The sequence below is a fragment of the Engystomops pustulosus genome, chromosome 3 (assembly GCF_040894005.1).
Source record: "Engystomops pustulosus chromosome 3, aEngPut4.maternal, whole genome shotgun sequence".
NCBI lineage: Eukaryota > Metazoa > Chordata > Amphibia > Anura > Leptodactylidae > Engystomops > Engystomops pustulosus.
Window position 1 is genome coordinate 19,310,239 of NC_092413.1, and position 20,130 is coordinate 19,330,368.

At 46.3% G+C, this 20,130-nt stretch overlaps 1 protein-coding gene across 15 annotated transcripts in view; it reads left to right on the forward strand.

Annotated features, from left to right (window-relative positions):
- The window catches only part of LOC140121060 (uncharacterized), a 325,444-nt gene extending 312,440 nt beyond the window's left edge, over positions 1–13,004 (forward strand). For 2 of the 15 annotated variants that reach the window (XM_072140249.1, XM_072140246.1), the window contains exons 2-9: positions 5,227–5,286; positions 5,405–5,443; positions 6,250–6,300; positions 6,688–6,765; positions 8,560–8,628; positions 9,245–9,322; positions 11,130–11,168; positions 12,902–13,004. In XM_072140249.1, coding sequence (XP_071996350.1) covers positions 5,231–5,286; positions 5,405–5,443; positions 6,250–6,300; positions 6,688–6,765; positions 8,560–8,628; positions 9,245–9,322; positions 11,130–11,168; positions 12,902–12,956 — 465 coding nt within the window. In that variant the 5' untranslated portion in view covers positions 5,227–5,230 and the 3' untranslated portion in view covers positions 12,957–13,004. Of the gene's footprint in view, positions 1–1,879; positions 1,985–2,884; positions 2,992–5,226; positions 5,287–5,404; positions 5,444–6,249; positions 6,301–6,687; positions 6,766–8,559; positions 8,629–9,244; positions 9,323–11,129; positions 11,169–12,901 lie in introns of those variants that run through there. The other 13 variants (XM_072140233.1, XM_072140234.1, XM_072140235.1 and 10 more) reach the window with 13 other exon arrangements.
- The last annotated feature ends 7,126 nt before the right edge of the window (positions 13,005–20,130 follow it).

A 20,130-nucleotide genomic window follows, 5' to 3' on the forward strand; every position in this document is an offset into this window, starting at 1 on the left:
ACATACCACACGCACACTGGACACATGCCATACACACACAAGACACACAGGACACATGCCACACACACACAAGACACACCAGACACATGCTTACACACACATAGGACACACTGGACACATACCACACACACACTGGACACATGCCATACACACACAAGACACACAGGACACATGCCACACACACACACTGGACACATGCCACACACACACACTGGACACATGCCACACACACACTGGACACATGCCACACACACACTGGACACATGCCACACACACAAGACACACAGGACACATGCTTACACACACATAGGACACACTGGACACATACCACACGCACACTGGACACATGCCACACACACACAAGACACACAACACACTGGACACATGCTACACAAGACACATTGGGCACATAATACCACACAAGACAGACCAGACACATGCACATAACACATACTGGACACTTGCCACACACAACACTTTACCATGGGATAAGTACCATACAACATGAATGTTACACACGTTCCATGGCCCTATGAGTGTGTTGCCCCTAGGTCACCAGGATCCTGGCCCATTGAGATAGAAAGGCACAGCAGATGAAGTGAAGCAAAAAAGTGCACACAAGGCACCAGGCTTAATGGTTATACAGTGTACAGTCAGCAGATTTCTCACATGACCTCCTTCCTGTGTAATAATCTAATAGGTCATGTGTGGGAGAGCCCAGATCAGATATGCTTCACCCCTTCTTCAGTGACAAATATACAACACAATTGTTCTGCAGATGTGTTCACATGGTAACGAGAGGCCTAATGTAAGTCTTGTATAGTGTACTGCAGCACAGAAGTTTGTAAATCCCATAGTAGGAATAAAAATGTGAAAAAAACAAAATTGGAAAACTGTACATTTGGTGTCATCAAATCTCCTGTATATCAATATGAAACCCACGTAGCCAGCTTAGTGAACACTGCAGAATAAGAAACAACCTAACTTGCATTGAGGTTTCTTATAATATCATCTCCAAAATTGAAAACTGAATGCAAAGTTTGAAAAAAAAAAATTTGAAATCCCAAAAATATACCAAAATGAATATCCACCCTGCAAAAAACAAGTCCTCAATGCCGCAATCTGAATCTGTGGAAGGATCTCGAAGACATCAATCAAGAATTTTATTTTTTTTTTTTGTTGTAGGAAATTACTACTCCATAAAACAAAAAAACTACATAAAGTTGTCAAATACTACTCATCAAGCAAAAAACAAGCCCTGGTGTGGCTATATAACACAAAGAACGTTTTGACTTTTGAGATGTGACAATATAGAAATTATTGCCATGTTCTTAGGTACTAAATGTAGGTAAATAGAGTGTATTAAAAAAAAAATTAAATGGGGGTTGCTGACCACTGGAGCCCCTAGGAATATGTACAATGGGGGACCCCCTTACCTGCCCCACGAAAATTGTGACTTCCGAGATATAAGCATCCTGGTAGCAATTCCTGCAGTCCTATGGAAGTGAATGTATACAGTGAAGACCAGATCCTCATTTTGGGTTTAAAAATTACTAACTAAGGGACAACAAAGGCAAACATGTCAGAATGAGCACTTAAAGGGGTTGGCCACTTTACCTCATGTTCTGTGTAAATGTGTGTGTGTGTGTGTGGGCAGGATATCAGGTAATTTACCAATATATATCTATTAATAGTTCTGTTCCGCTTTCTCGATATGTATAGTGAAGCCTCCTGTCTTTTACCTCATCAGTCAGAGATACCTGTCCATAAAATGGCCGCAGACGGAGGGTCATGTGACCAACTGTCCATAAACAATCGCTTCTACCAGGACCTTGATCTTATATTCACGATACGGTCCTAGCAGAACAATTTCTCATGAACACATAGAGATCACATGACCCATCATCTGCCACGCACATGCAATGTAAACGCCACGTGTGAACGCACCCTTATGAAATCAGATCTTTTCATAGATGTAAACATGGTAAATTACCCAATATCCTGCCCCACACGCAGAGAATGTGTTCACATGATGCATTTGTTAATGCATCGTAAATGCAACCCAAATGTGTTTACACTACGTCTAGATTATGTTTACATCAGATAAACATAGCCTTTATGACCATGCGACGTTAACATGGCTGTTAACACAAAGCAATTGCAATGTAAACGCAAAGCATGAGGTAAAGTGGCCAACCCCTTTAACTCATTGGGGCAGATTTACTTACCCGGTCCGTTCGCGATCCAGCGGTGCGTTCTCTGCGGTGGATTCGGGTCCGGCCGGGATTCACTAAGGTAGTTCCTCCGCCGTCAACCAGGTGGCACTGAAAAGCATCGTTCCGCACTGGAATTCACCGGGCTGGACCAAGTGAAGGTAAGCGCGTCCCAAGCGACACTTTTTTTGTTTTAAATCCGAATCCGTCGGGTTTTCGCTCAGCCACGCCCCCCGATTTCCGTCACGTGCATGCCAGCGCCGATGCGCCAAAATCCGATCGCGTGCGCCAAAATCCCGGGGCAAATCGGAAATATTCGGGTAACACGTTGGGAAAACGCGAATCGGGCCCTTAGTAAATGACCCCCATTGTGTTAAAATTTGTGCAAACCATGGACCCCCAAATAAATACTTGGTGTCCCAAAATTACCATAAAGATGCACCATTCATTATAGGACATTTGGGGGGTAAAGTTTCCTAAATCTATATCCCCTTTATGGATTGTATTGTGACCTGTCTAGGTCTCTATAGTAATCCTTTTGGGTAACCATTTTGTGGAGGACCCACCCTGGGATCTCTTTTCATGTTGTGCGGATTCATTGTATTTTAAAAGTATTTGTGGTGAAGATTTTGTGTGGATATAACCGTGCAGAAGCCATTTTGTGCTACCAGTGGCAGACGCCATTTTGTGCTGCTGAGGACTCAGCAGTTGGAGAGAAGGAGGAGGGGCCAGTGACAGTTGGTGGGAAGCCATCTTTAGTGGGCTACTGTCAACTCAGGTAAGGGACATGTAAAACATACCTCTCTGTCTACATAGGTGACACCCTCAGAATATTACGATGATATCACTAATTATATGTATTACTGCCTCAGGATCACCTACCTCCACACTCCTGTAGGCCCAGCAAGAGGTCATAGGACAGGTCATACAAAATTACATATGAATGGGGGGCATTTGTAAACTACCTCTGCTACCTGTCCACTTGGGAGAGGTTGTTAAAGATTCCTTTGTGTTCAGTGATAGATGTATTATTTGATCTACTCTATAACCTGCTGCCTGCGGATAGGACACTATGTACAATCTGCTCAGCTCCTCCAGCTCTATAACATGCTGCCTGCGGATAGGACACTATGTACAATCTGCTCAGCTCCTCCAGCTCTATAACATGCTGCCTGCAGATAGGACACTATGTACAATCTGCTCAGCTCCTCCTGCTCTATAACATGCTGCCTGCAGATAGGACACTATGTACAATCTGCTCAGCTCCTCCTGCTCTATAATATACTGCCTGCAGATAGGATACTATGTACAATCTGCTTATCTCCTCCTGCTCTATAACATGCTGCCTGCAGATAGGACACTATGTACAATCTGCTCAGCCCGTCCTGCTCTATAACATGCTGCCTGCAGATAGGACACTATGTACAATCTACTCAGCTCCTCCTGCTCTATAACATGCTGCCTGCAGATTGGACACTATGTACAATCTACTCAGCTCCTCCTGCTCTATAACATGCTGCCTGCAGATAGGACACTATGTACAATCTACTCAGCTCCTCCAGCTCTATAACATGCTGCCTGCAGATAGGACACTATGTACAATCTGCTTAGCTCCTCCTGCTCTATAACATGCTGCCTGCAGATAGGATACTATGTACAATCTGTTTATCTCCTTCTGCTCTATAACATGCTGCCTGCAGATAGGACACTGTGTACAATCTGCTCCGCTCCTCCTGCTCTATAACCTGCTGCCTGCGGATAGGACACTATGTACAATCTGCTCAGCTCCTCCTGCTCTATAACATGCTGCCTGCAGATAGGACACTATGTACAATCTTCTCAGCTCCTCCTGCTCTATAATATACTGCCTGCAGATAGGATACTATGTACAATCTGCTTATCTCCTCCTGCTCTATAACATGCTGCCTGCAGATAGAACACTATATACAGTCTGCTCAGCTCCTCCTGCTCTATAACATGCTGCCTGCAGATAGGACACTATGTACAATCTACACAGCTCCTCCTGCTCTATAACATGCTGCCTGCAGATGGGACACTATGTACAATCTGCTTAGCTCCTCCTGCTCTATAACATGCCGCCTGCAGATAGGACACTATGTACAATCTGCTCAGCTCCTCCTGCTCTATAACATGCTGCCTGCAGATAGGACACTATGTACAATCTGTTTATCTCCTCCTGCTCTATAACATGCCGCCTGCAGATAGGACACTATGTACAATCTGCTCAGCTCCTCCTGCTCTATAACATGCTGCCTGCAGATAGGATACTATGTACAATCTGTTTATCTCCTCCTGCTCTATAACATGCTGCCTGCAGATAGGACACTGTGTACAATGTGCTCCGCTCCTCCTGCTCTATAACACGCTGCCTGCAGATAGGACACTATGTACAATCTGCTTAGCTCCTCCTGCTCTATAACATGCTGCCTGCAGATAGGACACTATGTACAATCTACTTAGCTCCTCCTGCTCTATAACATGCCGCCTGCAGATAGGACACTATGTACAATCTGCTCAGCTCCTCCTGCTCTATAACATGCTGCCTGCAGATAGGACACTATGTACAATCTGCTTAGCTCCTCCTGCTCTATAACATGCTGCCTGCAGATAGGACACTATGTACAATCTACTTAGCTCCTCCTGATCTATAACATGCTGCCTGCAGATAGGAAACTATGTACACTCTGCTCAGCTCCTCCTGCTCTATAACATGCTGCCTGTAGATAGGACACTATGTAAATCTGCTCAGCTCCTCCTGCTCTATAACATGCTGCCTGTAGATAGGACACTATGTAAATCTGCTCTGCTCCTGCTCCACTATAACATGCTTCCTGCAGATGAGACACTGTAGATAATCTGCTCAGCTCCTCCTGCTCCATAACATACGGCCTGCTCATGAGGCATTATGTAATTTCTACTAAGTTCCCCTTGCTCTATAACTTTCCGCCTGTGGAAAATGTAGAATAAGTTCTCAGTGTTTTATAATCTCTAACAGGATGGAGCAGAATAATCATAAAGAAGAGGAGGAAGAAAAATCTGATGAACATCTGACGTGAGTATTTGGTTTATTTTTTCCACACCGGCTTCTTCTCAAAATCTAGTCACGTTCATCATCACAACTAAATACAACCCTGCACCGGGCTGTCACTACAATTTTTTTTTTCACACAGCTGGACAAGGAGGATGGTCGAAAGGAAGGCTGGCTTAAGGTATCAATCTTACACAACAGTCTCATAAAGTTATCCAGTTCTGTAGCACCCAAAATCACAAGCCTGATGTAAATTGAAAGTTGGTTAACCGTTTCAAGACCGCCCGCTGTGTATTGGCGGCGGGGGTCGGGCCAGGGTGCATGGAGAGGGCTCACGGGCTGAGCCCTCTACGTAGCCGGTAAGTATTTGCTGCATATTGCAGCAAAGGCTTACCGGTAACACCCGCAATGGGTCCTAGCACCAGCTTTTCCGGCGGCTTCAAAAAGATGGCGGTTCATGAGCACCATCTTGCCGAGGATCATCAGGGAGTGGCAGTCTGTCACCATGACAGTCTTGGGTCTTCGGAAGACCCGAGGCTGTCTTGTTTTCACCCATTTATTACAATGTGCTATCAGCATGAGTCCCTCCATGTTGTAGCTTCACAGGCTGTTACACTGTCTCCCCTTCCTCTGCCTGATGTAATCTCACTGCAGCAATGGCAGTTCCACCTCGCAGTTAGAGAACTGCACCTGCACAGCGTAACACCCTTTGAATCTGCAGCATGGAGGGGCTCTGGTAACACCCCCACAGCCCTTCAGTCTCATTAACATATTTGTAAAAGTTGATTTTAGAAGGAAGGAGGCCATGGATAACACATATAAGAAGATACCACAGTCACGGTGCCTGGATTTATGAGTAATGTCCCTGGTTTATTAGGGTGGATTATGACGGTAGATGTCATTTAAATATAATGTAGTGGAAAATAGAGGATAACAAAATTATGATTTGTCAACGATGATGAACTGGGGATATATTTTCTATTATAGGACAGATAATCTTCCACAAGCGTCAGAATGGCCGAAGCTGTGGGCAATGGTGTAAGTCTATAGAACAACAATGGCCGACCTCATAGCGGGAGGTTTATCATAAGTGTCTGAGGTAAAACTGTTCTAGTTGAACAGTTCTAGGAAACCAATCACAGCTCAGCTTTGATTTTTATAAACAGCTGTGGGGAAATGGAAGCTGACCTCTGATTGGCTGCCATGGGCAACTAGAACAATTCTGCTCAAACTCTTCTGATAAATCTCCGCCATATTGTCCTAAAATTCGCCCCCTTCTTTATCCACAGGATACCGCACCACAACAGTCCCACCCATTGAGTCATCTCTGTATAAAATATCCCACTCCAGGATTTATATCATCCTCGTTCATTCCCTATTCGTTTTCAGAATAAAATATTAATATAATTGGTGTTTTATGTCCAGTAGTGACCAGGAAGAGGAGGCCAGAAAGAAGGAGAAAAAGATGGAGGAGAAAGAAGACAGAGAAGAGTTTGCGGCAGTGTAAGTACAGAGTCCGAATGTAATATTCATAAACATGTATAATAATTAGGGATCTACAAGAGGAGCTGAGCGAATTGTTCATAGTGTCCTATGTACAAAGTGCATGGTATAGAGCAGGAGGAGCAGAGCATATTGTATATAGTATCCTATCTGCAGTCAGCATGTTATAGAGCAGGAGGAGCTGAGCATATTGTATATAGTATCCTATCTGCAGTCAGCATGTTATAGAGCAGGAGGAGCTGAGCATATTGTATATAGTGTCCTATCTGCAGGCAGCATGGTATAGAGCAGGAGAAGCTGAGCAGATTGTACATAGTGACCTATCTGCAGGCAGCATGTTATAGAGCAGGAGAAGCTGAGCAGATTGTACATAGTGTTTTATCTGCAGGCAGCATGGTATAGAGCAGGAGAAGCTGAGAAGATTTTATATAGTGACCTATCTGCAGGCAGCATGTTATAGAGCAGGAGGAGCTGAGCAGATTGTACATAGTGACCTATCTGCAGGCAGCATGTTATAGAGCAGGAAGAGATGAGCATATTGTACATAGTGTCTTATCTGCAGGTAGCATGTTATAGAGCAGGAGAAGCTGAGAAGATTGTACATAGTGTCCTATCTGCAGGCAGCATGTTATAGAGCAGGAGGAGCTGAGAAGATTGTACATAGTGTCCTATCTGCAGGTAGCATGTTATAGAGCAGGAGAAGCTAAGCAGATTGTACATAGTGTCCTATCTGCAGTCAGCATGTTATAGAGCAGGAGGAGCTAAGCAGATTGTACATAGTGTCCTATGTGCAGGCAGCATGTTATAGAGCAGGAGGAGCTGAGCAGATTATACATAGTGTCCTATCTGCAGGCAGCATGGTATAGAGCAGGAGAAGCTGAGCAGATTGTACATAGTGTTTTATCTGCAGGCAGCATGGTATAGAGCAGGAGAAGCTGAGAAGATTTTATATAGTGACCTATCTGCAGGCAGCATGTTATAGAGCAGGAGGAGCTGAGCAGATTGTACATAGTGTCCTATCTGCAGGCAGCATGGTATAGAGCAGGAGGAGCCGAGCAGATTGTACATAGAGTCCTATCTGTAGGCAGCATATTATAGAGCAGGATGAGCGGAGCAGATTGTACATAGTGACCTATCTGCAGGCAGCATGTTATAGAGCAGGAAGAGATGAGCATATTGTACATAGTGTCCTATCTGCAGGCAGCATGTTATAGAGCAGGAGGGGCTGAGCAGATTGTACATAGTGTCCTATCTTCAGGAAGCATGTTATAGAGCAGGAGGAGCTGAGAAGATTGTACATAGTGTCCTATCTGCAGGTAGCATGTTATAGAGCAGGAGAAGCTGAGCAGATTGTACATAGTGTCCTATCTGCAGGCAGCATGTTATAGAGCAGGAGGAGCTGAGCAGATTGTACATAGTGTCCTATCTGCAGGCAGCATGTTATAGAGCAGGAAGAGATGAGCATATTGTACATAGTGTCCTATCTGCAGGCAGCATGTTATAGAGCAGGAGGGGCTGAGCAGATTGTACATAGTGTCCTATCTTCAGGAAGCATGTTATAGAGCAGGAGGAGCTGAGAAGATTGTACATAGTGTCCTATCTGCAGGTAGCATGTTATAGAGCAGGAGAAGCTGCACCGATTGTACATAGTGTCCTATCTGCAGGCAGCATGTTATAGAGCAGGAGGAGCTGAGCAGATTGTACATAGTGTTCTATATGCATGTAGCATGTCACAGATCAGGAGGAGGTGATTTTTGAAAAAGATAATATCTAAGATGTTTTAATGTCAAATAGTGAAAAGAAGACCCCCACAGGAGAAAAGAACATGGAGGAGAAGAAGGAAAACAAAGAGTTTGTGACAGAGTAAGTATAGAGGACAGATATAATACACAGATTGGATACACATATAATATTCTTTAAGGAGAAATGTTCCAGTTGCCCACATCAGTTGAACTGTGACTTATTGCTACAGTATACAACATTTTATAGGTATGGAATAATTTGTTAGATATGAGTGTGGGGGGCTTCACATTTAGTCATATAGTGTACCCTGAAACTGACAATAAGGATATTATGGATTCCCTGAAATGCTAGCACAGGCTCAGTGTCATCCGCAATGTAATTCAGTGAAGAACTCATGTGCCTGTAGATAGGACACTATGTACAATCTACTCAGCTCCTCCTGCTCTATAATATGCTGTCTGCAGATAGCACACCATGTACAATCTGCTCAGCTCCTCCTGCTCTATAACATGCTGCCTGCAGATAGCACACCATATACAATCTGCTCAGCTCCTCCTGCTCTATAACATGCTGCCTGCAGATAGGACACCATATACAATCTGCTCATCTGCTCATACTGCACCATAACAGTCCCACCCATTGAGTCACCTCTGTATAAAATATCTTGTATCATCCTCGTTCATTCCTTATTCGTTTTCAGAATAAAATATTAATATAATTGGTGTTTTATGTCCAGTAGTGACCAGGAAGAGGAGGCCAGAAAGAAGGAGAAAAAGATGGAGGAGAAAGAAGACAGAGAAGAGTTTGCGACAGTGTAAGTACAGAGTCCGAATATAATATTCATAAACATGTATAATAATTAGGGATCTACAAGAGGAGCTGAGCGAATTGTTCATAGTGTCCTATGTACAAAGTGCATGGTATAGAGCAGGAGGAGCTGAGCATATTGTATATAGTATCCTATCTGCAGGCAGCATGTTATAGAGCAGGAGGAGCTGAGCAGATTGTACATAGTGTCCTATCTGCAGGCAGCATGTTATAGAGCAGGAGAAGCTGAGCAGATTGTACATAGTGTTTTATCTGCAGGCAGCATGTTATAGAGCAAGAGGAGCTGAGGAGATTGTACATAGTGTCCTATCTGCATTCTGCTCAGCTCCTTCTGCTCTATAACATGCTGCCTGCAGATAAAACACTATGTACAATCTGCTCAGCTCCTCCTGCTCTATAACATTCTGCCTGCAGATAGGACACTATGCACAATCTGCCCAGCTCCTCCTGCTCTATAACATCCTGTCTGCAGATAGGACACTACATACAATCTGCTCAGCTCCTCCTGCTCTATAACATGCTGCCTGCAGATAGGACACTATGTACAATCTGCTCAGCTCCTCCTGCTCTATAACATGCTGCCTGGTTATAACAGGCCACCACATAATTTAGAGAATCCTCTATTGCTATTGGTTATCTAAATAACATATTAAACTACAACCTGTTCAGGTCCAGACATAAGAAGCAGAATATCGGAGAGATAGGGAGCATTGTGGCAGTCTCCTGCTTCTGGCGGATATGCCGGGGGTCAGTGAACCCATTTTGGCCAATCAATGGCTTCAGCAGCCCCGGGGTTGTCACATTTCCCTAAGACATCCGTGACATCCCAGGATCTCCTCATAGTATTGATTGCTAGAAGTGGGTTGTGTGACACCTGATGCATCTGGCCTCCCAGCCGTGAAGAAGTAGGAGAGACTGCCACAATTGATAGGACCTGGAGCTGGAACTGCCTAAGTAAGTAATCTGCTCAGCCCCTCTTGCTCTATAACATACTGCCTGCACCAGGAAGAAGAAGGTGAACTCTGGTGGACCTCAGCGGGGAAGTGACACATGCAGGATATCGGGCACACGATCATCATGTATTGCGGCAGTGTGCATTTAAAAAAAAAAAGTGTCTCTTGACACGCGCTTACCTGCACCCAGCGAAGGACGGTGAACTTCAGTGCAATCCGACGAACTTCAGCGCAGCAGCGACACCTAGTGGACATCGGGGGAACTGCCTTAGTGAATCCCGGCCATACCCGAATCCTCCGCAGAGAACGTGCCGCTGGATCGCGAATGGACCGGGTAAGTAAATCTGCCCCTATGTATAATCTGCTTAGCTCTTCCTGCTCTATAACACAATGGGGCACATTTACTTACCCGGTCCGAGGAGTTCACACAAAGTGCATTGTCTGACGATCATGAACTCTTCTGCGATTCACTAAGATCGCGCGCCCGATATCCTGCATGTGTCGCTTCCCCGCTCAGGTCCGCCAGAGTTCACCTTCTTGGGCTTGTGACACAATTTGAAAGTTAAATCCCGCGCTCAGTCCGAATCAGTCGGATCGTCCGAAGGCCCGTCCCCCCCCCCCCCCCGATTTCTGTCGCATGAAAGCCGGCGCAAAGCTGTGCAAATCCCGAAAACAGCAAACAAACCTGATGAAAGTGCGATCCGCGACTCTTAGTAAATAAGCCCCAATGCTTCTAGCCCGTTGGTTGATGATATATGATGGTCATTGTTCTTGTTGTTATGTCTTTACCATGTATTTCAGAATATTTAGTTATAATAAATTCATATTTTTCTGAAACAGTGTACGCAGTAGCAGAGATAAAAGTACAAGACCACAAAGGTAGGTACATGATGCACTCATTTTGCCTGTAAAGTTTTCCCCTGGTGCTCATAGTGGCAGTGAGGACTCGCTTTCCTTCTTTCTTGTATTACCCTATATACAGATTATAGGTATCAATAATAATAATACTCCTGAGGCATTATAACCAGTCATCTGGACATAAAGCAATGCAGGGAAGACACAGCTTGTGTCCACATGGCGTCCCTCCCATATGCACCACATAATAGGAGTCACTGGGTGCCATCACGGTGTCAAACTAATTTTTCCTGAGGGTCACATCAACCTCAAGGCTGCCTTAAAGGGGCTGAATGTCATTTTATTGCTGTATAAATGTATCTACTCGTCTCTGTTAAGTAGATACATTTATACAGCATAACTATTACCATCAGCCAAGAGTGCCCCTGCACAGTAATCAATAGTCAGAGTGCCTCCACAGCAGCCGGTGTGCCCCTATAGCTGCCAGAGTGGCCCCATAACAGACATACTGCCCTCCAGAGCTGCCAGAGTGCCCCCCATAGCTGCCAGAGTGCCCCCCATAGCTGCCAGAGTGCCCCCCCATAGGCCATAGCTGCCAGAGTGCCCCCATAACAGACATAGTGCCCCCCATAGCTGCCAGAGTGCCCCCCATAGCTGCCAGAATGCCCCCATAACAGACATAGTGCCCCCCATAGCTGCCAGAGTGCCCACCCATAACAGTCAGAGTGCCCCTCATAGCTGTCAGAGTGACCCCCATAGCTGCCAGTGTGCCCCCCATAGCTACCAGAGTGTCCCCATAGCTACCAGAGTGACCCCCATAGCTACCAGAGTGACCCCCATAGCTACCAGAGTGTCCCCCATAGCTGTCAGAGTGTCCCCCATAGCTGCCAGAGTGCCCCCCATAGCTGCCAGAGTGCCCCCCATAGCTGCCAGTGTGCCCCCCATAGCTGCCAGAGTGCCCCCCATAGCTGCCAGAGTGCCCCCCATAGCTGCCAGAGTGCCCCCCATAGCTGCCAGAGTGCCCCTCATAGCTGGCAGGAGCCATTTAGGGATGAAGGCAACGATTTTAACTTAACGGTATATTCTCACCTGGGCATTCACATTTAATTAAATTCATTTGCCATATGCAAACATTTCTTCAATTGGATGTTGTTAAAAAAAATGTTCCTGTGTGAAGATAATTTATCATAAATGTTGCCATGTTGTCCCTTAGAAACGAGATAGCTTTCTCAGATACGACCACCTCACATTCTGGCAGCGGTGGCCAGAGATGCGCTATTGGGTCCTGCCAGACCCCATGACTTCAGCGATCATTACCACAGGACGTCTATGCGACATGCAGTAACTTACGGACATTTCATATTCAGAAACTTTTTGTTACCTTGTGCAATCCCTCCAGCAGAGGTGGTTGTATCCAAGGACACAGTTTTGTCTCTAAGGGACCTTATGACTACATCTATGAGAAATTATCTTCACACAGGAACATTTTTTTTAATAACATCTAATTGAAGAAATGTTTGTATATGGCAGATTAATAAAAGTGAATGTGAATGCCCAGATGAGAGGAGAAAACCCCTTTAATTTTTGATGAAGCTTTTTTTTGGGTGGGTTAATTTAAATGGCAGGTTCCCTTTAAAGGTTTTAATGGTGGATGGTAAAATTCCAAGTGGTCGTGAGCCCAGAGTCTAAACCCTCTGTCCACAATCACTACTTTCACGATTTGGTGATCTCATGATTCTCTTTTTTCCTTTATTTAGATCCTCCAAAGGGTTTCTGTGCTGCTCCCGCGCCGGCGCCGACGACACAGATTAGGTTACACCGGTTACACTGGAAAAAATAAAACCGTAGATGAGAACGAAAGCGCTTGAAATAGTATTCATTTATATATGGGGCACAGGGGGTTGTGCCAGTAACAGATGCTGACCAGTGTCTAATCGCTGGAGAAAAGATCATTCAATTCATCTCTCTAAATTCGGGCCGGACTGTACTTTGAATGGGCAACACATATGGGACCTCACCTACACATTCGGACCCTGCGTGGTTTGCATCCATTGGAGGCTTCTGATGTGAACATAATTCATTAAATACATATAGCGGGCTTGTCAGGGCTTGTTTACCTGAAGACTGGTGCACTAGCCATGAAATAGGTGCAATCCTGGGGCACAGCCAAGAATTGCACCTATTTCCCCACTTACCGCACCTTTACGCCTAGTGGGTGTGAATGAGGACGTGTCCGGCTAGGCCGGACCTGGTGTAGAAGTAACCCACTGTCACACTGCAATGCTGCCATCCACCGGGATAAATCGAGAGGGTGCCTGGGGGTGGTAAATGTGCCCTTTCCATATTCCTTTGACCTAAAACTACACATTTTTACACAAGTTCTGAAAGCAGAGAATATTGGAAAAATATGGTCCCTTGAAAAGTTTTCTGACCAATGGCCGGTCCATTGTTTCAAAATAGAGGACCACTGTTTTTAATGACCAAACTCTGGGGTCTGCGGTCACCACTAGGGGGAGCCTTGTTATACTTCTCTGTATACAATGTATGGAGCTCCATCTAGTCGCAGCCACAGAAAGTAATCTCTCGGTGGCTTCTGCTCATGAAATGTTATTGATGGTATTTCATGTTCTGGGGTCTACTTGGAAACCAGTGAAAGGTAAAATGATGAATGTGGCAAGCGGTTACACTTTCTGGATTAAAGAATATTCTAAAGACAGACCGATGTGGTCCTTTGGTACAAATTCCTCATTCCTCCCAGGTATGAGGTGGTGGTAGCGCCATAGTATGGAGAGTCATGACTGAGGTTGCAGTCAAACATTGCAGTTAACACTGCATCGCAATCAGCTTTGAGGTGGTTTTAGGTGCCATTTTGTCAATTGAACAGGTGAAAGACATGAACTGAACGGGTGAATGAGATTTGTGGAGCAGGATTCCCCTTCAAAATGAAATTCACCCATTCAGTTCATGTCTTTCACCTGCCAAATTGACAAAACTGCACCTAAAACCACCTCAAAGCTGATTGCGATGCAGTTTTAACTGCAACCCACCTGAGCTCTGTACTATGAGGGTTAAGCTTGATGACACCACCATCTAGTGGTAGTTTTTGGGAATTACACATATCTACGAATTGTTAGAAGCATACAATTACTACATTATCGTCCACTCCAAAGTTATATACAGGCAGTCCCCTACTTAAGGACACCTGACTTACAGATGACCCCTAGTTAAAGACGGACCCCTCTGCCCTCTGTGACCTCTGGTGACCTCTCTGGATGCTTACCTTTAGCCCCAGGCTGCAATGATCAGCTGTAAAGTGTCTGTAATGAAGTTTTGTTGATAATCCCTGGTCCCATTGGAGCTAAAATTTTGAAACTCCAGTTGTCAATGGGGCAAAAATTTTTTTTTGTCTGGAGCTACAATTATAAGCCATACAGTTTCCACTTACATACAAATTCAACTTAAGAACAAACCTATGGACCCTATCTTGTATGTAACCCAGGGACCGCCTGTACTTTTTACTGTTTTGTCAATGATTTTTAACATGTATTTTAACAATTTTTCATTACAAAAATCCACAAAAAAAATTCCCTAACTAAAAACCCATTGATTTTAATCGCAGTCCAGTTCCTAGACAATGCAGACAAGTCTGTACCAGGTCCCAACTACAGACAGTTACATACAAGATGGGTTCTGTAGGTTTGTTCTTAAGTTGATTTTGTATGTAAATCGGAACCGTATATTTTATAGTGGAAAGCTTATCCCGGCACTTGCTCTACAGACTTGCAAGACATTCGTAGTAAAGATTCTCTTTTATTGAAGACACGATATAAAACTGAGAACACGTATCCAAAGAGTCCAATACACAGACCTATGCGTTTCGGCGGCCACGCCTTATTCATGGTCCAATAAAAGAGAATCTTTACTACGAATGTCTTGCGAGTCTGTGGAGCAAGTTCCGGGATAATCTTTCCACTACGTCTTCGTGTTCCAGCCTTCACACTGATCCACGAGCACCTGCACAGTATCAGAGACGGAGCAACTGGAAGGGGTGAGCTGAATCGACACCTTGTGTGTGTTTTCTGCTCCATTTTCACATTGTATACTCTATAATTGTAATCCCAGAAAGACTTTTTTGGTCTCTGTGACAATTGGATTTAAAAAATGTTGGATTGTCATAAGAACCAGGAGTAACTCTAAAGCTTCATTACAGACACCTGTGATAACTGTTACAGCTGATTATAGTAGCCTAAGGACAAAGTACAGTAAATTACCAATTACCAGAGGTCCGTTTGTAACTACTAGAGATGAGCGAGCACTAAAATGCTCGGGTACTCGTTATTCGAGACAAACTTTTCCCGATGCTCGAGTGCTCGTCTCGAATAACGAACCCCATTGAAGTCAATGGGAGACTCGAGCATTTTTCAAGGGGACCAAGGCTCTGCACAGGGAAGCTTGGCCAAACACCTGGGAACCTCAGAAAAGGATGGAAACACCACGGAAATGGACAGGAAACAGCAGGGGCAGCATGCATGGATGCCTCTGAGGCTGCCTAATCGCACCATTATGCCAAAATTATGGGCAACAGCATGGCCATGACAGAGTGACAGAATGAAGCTAGATAGCATCTAAAACATCCAATAATTGACCCTGACACTATAGGGGACGGCATGCAGAGGCAGCGGCAGGCTAGAGAATGTCATGGCGACATACCCTAAATGGACTCAGGCTTCAAACCAATGGGTGGCAGAGAGGAACCAAAGGAGGTGAGCAAGAAGCGCTCAAATAATATCGGTACATGATAAAAGTTTGCCAGTATATTTTGTGGATTACACAGCAGGGTGGCGACAAAGTTAACATGGAAGCCATGAAAACAACCCAAAATTCTGCCTGACACAGCTCGTTTGATAAGGGGACCATGTATGGAGGCAGTGAACTAGTAGTAGATTAAAGGTGCTGCAGTTAAAACTATGTTAGTTGGATCTTGGCATGGAGCTGGCGCTCCGCTGCCAGGCGAGCTTTCGCCAATCCAAGCCCCTGTCTCTAGGCTACTCCCCAAACAGCACTTCTAAGAACCTTTTGTATAAGATCAAGTGTAGTAGCGTTCTTATAAGTTTAGGATATGGCGGGTGAGGGGAATGTAAACAGATGCGCAAGAAGCGCTGAAATAATATTGGTAAATGATAAAAGTTTGCCAGTATATTTTGTGGATAACACAGCAGGGTGGCGACAAAGTTAACAACTTTGATGTGGAATCCATGAAAACAACCCAAATTTCTGCCTGACACACCTCGTTTCATAAGGGGACGATGTATGGAGGCAGCTATATGGACGACTTTTGGAGGTAGCAATGGAGACAACGTGTGGAGGCTGCTATGGAGACAATTTAATTTGGATAGTGCCTGTATGTGGCAGTCCAAAAAAGTTTTCAAACCAGAGGAGCAGGTAGGTGGCCCTCCAGAAAAATGAAATAGATTGAGTGCCTGTATGTGGCAGTCCAAAAAACTTTTCAAACCAGAGGAGCAGGTAGGTGGCCCTCCAGTAAAATGGAATAGATTGAGTGCCTGTATGTGGCAGTCCAAAAAAGTTTTCAAACCAGAGGAGCGGGTAGGTGGCCCTCCAGAAAAATTGAATAGATTGAGTGCCTGTATGTGGCAGTCCAAAAAACTTTTCAAACCAGAGGAGCAGGTAGGTGGCCCTCCAGTAAAATGGAATAGATTGAGTGCCTGTATGTGGCAGTCCAAAAAAGTTTTCAAACCAGAGGAGCAGGTAGGTGGCCCTCCAGAAAAATTGAATAGATTGAGTGCCTGTATGTGGCACTCCCAAAAATTGTTTAAAACAGAGGACCGGGTAGGTGGCCCTCCAGAAAAATTGAATAGATTGAGTGCCTGTATGTGGCACTCCCAAAAATTGTTTAAAACAGAGGACCGGGTAGGTGGCCCTCCAGAAAAATTAAATGCATAAAGTACTATAGCTAGAGCCAGTGGGCCCTGTCAAAAAATAGCCAGTTTCCTCTGCTTTACTGTACAAAGAGGAGGAGAAGGAGGAAAATGAGGAGGAGGAGTGGATCAATTATTCAGGTTGAGCTTCCTTCACCTGGTGGAGATTGGAAATTCTGAGAAATCCAGGCTTTATTCATCTTAATAAGCGTCAGCCTGTCAGCGCTGTCAGTCGACAGGCGTGTACGCTTATCGGTGATGATGCCACCAGCTGCACTGAAAACCCGCTCGGACAAGACGCTAGCGGCAGGGCAGGCAAGAACCTCCAAGGCGTACAGCGCCAGTTCGTGCCACATGTCCAGCTTTGAAACCCAGTAGTTGTAGGGAGCTGTGTGATCATTTAGGACGATGGTATGGTCAGCTACGTACTCCCTCACCATCTTTCTGTAAAGATCAGCCCTACTCTGCCGAGACTGGGGACAGGTGACAGTGTCTTGCTGGGGTGACATAAAGCTGGCAAAAGCCTTGTAAAGCGTACCCTTGCCAGTGCTGGACAAGCTGCCTGCTCGCCTACTCTCCCTCGCTACTTGTCCCGCAGAACTACGCACTCTGCCGCTAGCGCTGTCAGAAGGGAAATACTGTTTCAGCTTGTGCACCAGGGCCTGCTGGTATTCATGCATTCTCACACTCCTTTCCTCTCCAGGGATGAGAGTGGAAAGATTTTGCTTGTACCGTGGGTCCAGGAGAGTGAACACCCAGTAATCGGTGCTGGAATAAATTCTTTGAACGCGAGGGTCACGGGATAGGCAGCCTAGCATGAAATCTGCCATATGCGCCAGAGTACCAACGCGTAAGAATTCACTCCCCTCACTGGCCTGACTGTCCATTTCCTCCTCCTCCAACTCCTCCAACTCCTCTTCTTCTGCCCATACACGCTGAACAGTGAAGGACTCAACAATGGTCCCCTCTTGTGTCTCGCCAACATTCTCCTCCTCTTCCTCCTCATCCTCCTCCACCTCCACCTCCTCCGATATGCGCTGAGAAACAGACCTGAGGGTGCTTTGGCTATCAACAAGGGAATCTTCTTCCCCCGTCTCTTGTGACGAGCGCAAAGCTTCCGACTTCATGCTGATCAGAGAGTTTTTCAAAAGGCCAAGCAGCGGGATGATGAGGCTGATGATGGCGGCATCGCCACTGACCATCTGTGTTGACTCCTCAAAGTTACTCAGCACCTGACAGATATCAGACATCCACGTCCACTCCTCATTGTAGACTTGAGGAAGCTGACTGACCTGACTACCAGTTCTGGTGGAAGTTGACATCTGGCAGTCTATAATCGCTCGGCGCTGCTGGTAAACTCTGGATAACATGGTCAGTGTTGAATTCCACCTCGTGGGCACGTCGCACAACAGTCGGTGAGCGGGCAGTTGGAGGCGGCGCTGCGCTGCCCTGAGAGTGGCAGCATCTGTGCTGGACTTCCTGAAATGCGCACAGATGCGGCGCACCTTCGTGAGCAAATCAGACAGATTGGGGTATGTCTTGAGGAAACGCTGAACTATCAGATTTAACACATGGGCCAGGCATGGCACATGTGTCAGTCTGCCGAGTTACAGAGCTGCCACCAGGTTACGGCCGTTGTCACACACAACCATGCCTGGCTTCAGGTTCAGCGGTGCCAGCCACAGATCAGTCTGCGCCGTGATGCCCTGTAATAGCTCTTGGGCGGAAGGCTCAGCAGTTTGAGCACCGCCTGCTGTCGCTTAGCGACGGCACTGCTGCTGTGCCTAGAGCTAGCGACTGATGGCGCCATGCCCACGGATGGTAATTCGGAGGAGGAGGAGGTGGAGGAAGGGTGGGAGGAGGAGGAGGCATAGTAGGCCTGAAAGACCTGGACCGAGGTAGGCCCCGCAATCCTCGGCGTCGGCAGTATATGACCAGCCGCAGGGTCAGACTCGGTCCCAGCCTCCACCAAGTTAACCCAATGTGCCGTCAGCGATATATAGTGGCCCTGCCCGGCAGCACTCGTCCACGTGTCCGTGGTCAGGTGGACCTTGTCAGAAACGGCGTTGGTCAGGGCACGGATGATGTTGTCTGACCCGTGCTGGTGCAGGGCTGGGACGGCACATCGGGAAAAGTAGTGGCGGCTGGGGACCGAATACCGAGGGGCGGCCGCCGCCATGAGGTTGCGAAAGGCCTCGGTCTCTACTAGCCTATAGGGCAGCATCTCCAGGCTAAGCAATCTGGAGATGTGGACATTAAGGGCTTGGGCGTGCGGGTGGGTTGCACTATATTTGCGTTTCCGCTCCAGCGTCTGGGGTATGGAGAGCTGAACGCTGGTGGATGCTGTGGAGGATCGTGGAGGCGACGATGGGGTTTTTGTGGCAGGGTCCTGGGCAGGGGGCTGACTATCAGCTGACACAGGGGAAGGAGCAGTGGTGTGCACGGCCGGAGGTGAACGGGCTTGGTGCCACTGATTCGGGTGTTTAGCATTCATATGCCTGCGCATACTGGTGGTAGTTAAGCTAGTAGTGGTGGAACCCCTGCTGATCCTGGTTTGGCAAATGTTGCACACCACAGTCCGTCGGTCATCCGGTGTTTCCTTAACGAACCTCCAGACTTCGGAAAATCTAGCCCTCGCCGCAGGAGCCCTCGCCACGGGAGCTTCACTACGTGACACATTTGGCGCTGATGCACCAGCTCTGGCCCTGCCTCTCCGTCTGGCCCCACCACTGCCTCTTCCAACCTGTTCTGCTATAGGACTCTCCTCCGTCTCAGAAGCACTGTGTTCACCCGGCCTATCAACCCAGCTTGGGTCTGTCACCTCATCATCCTCCGATCCCTCAGTCTGCTCCCCCCTCGGACTTCCTGCCCTGACAACAACTTCCCCACTGTCTGACAACCGTGTCTCCTCATCGTCGGACACCTCTTTAGACACTTCTTCCACTACGTCAAGAAGGTCATCATCACCCACAGACTGCGACTGGTGGAAAACCTGGGCATCGGAAAATTGCTCAGCAGCAACCGGACAAGTGGTTTGTGAGTGTGGGAAG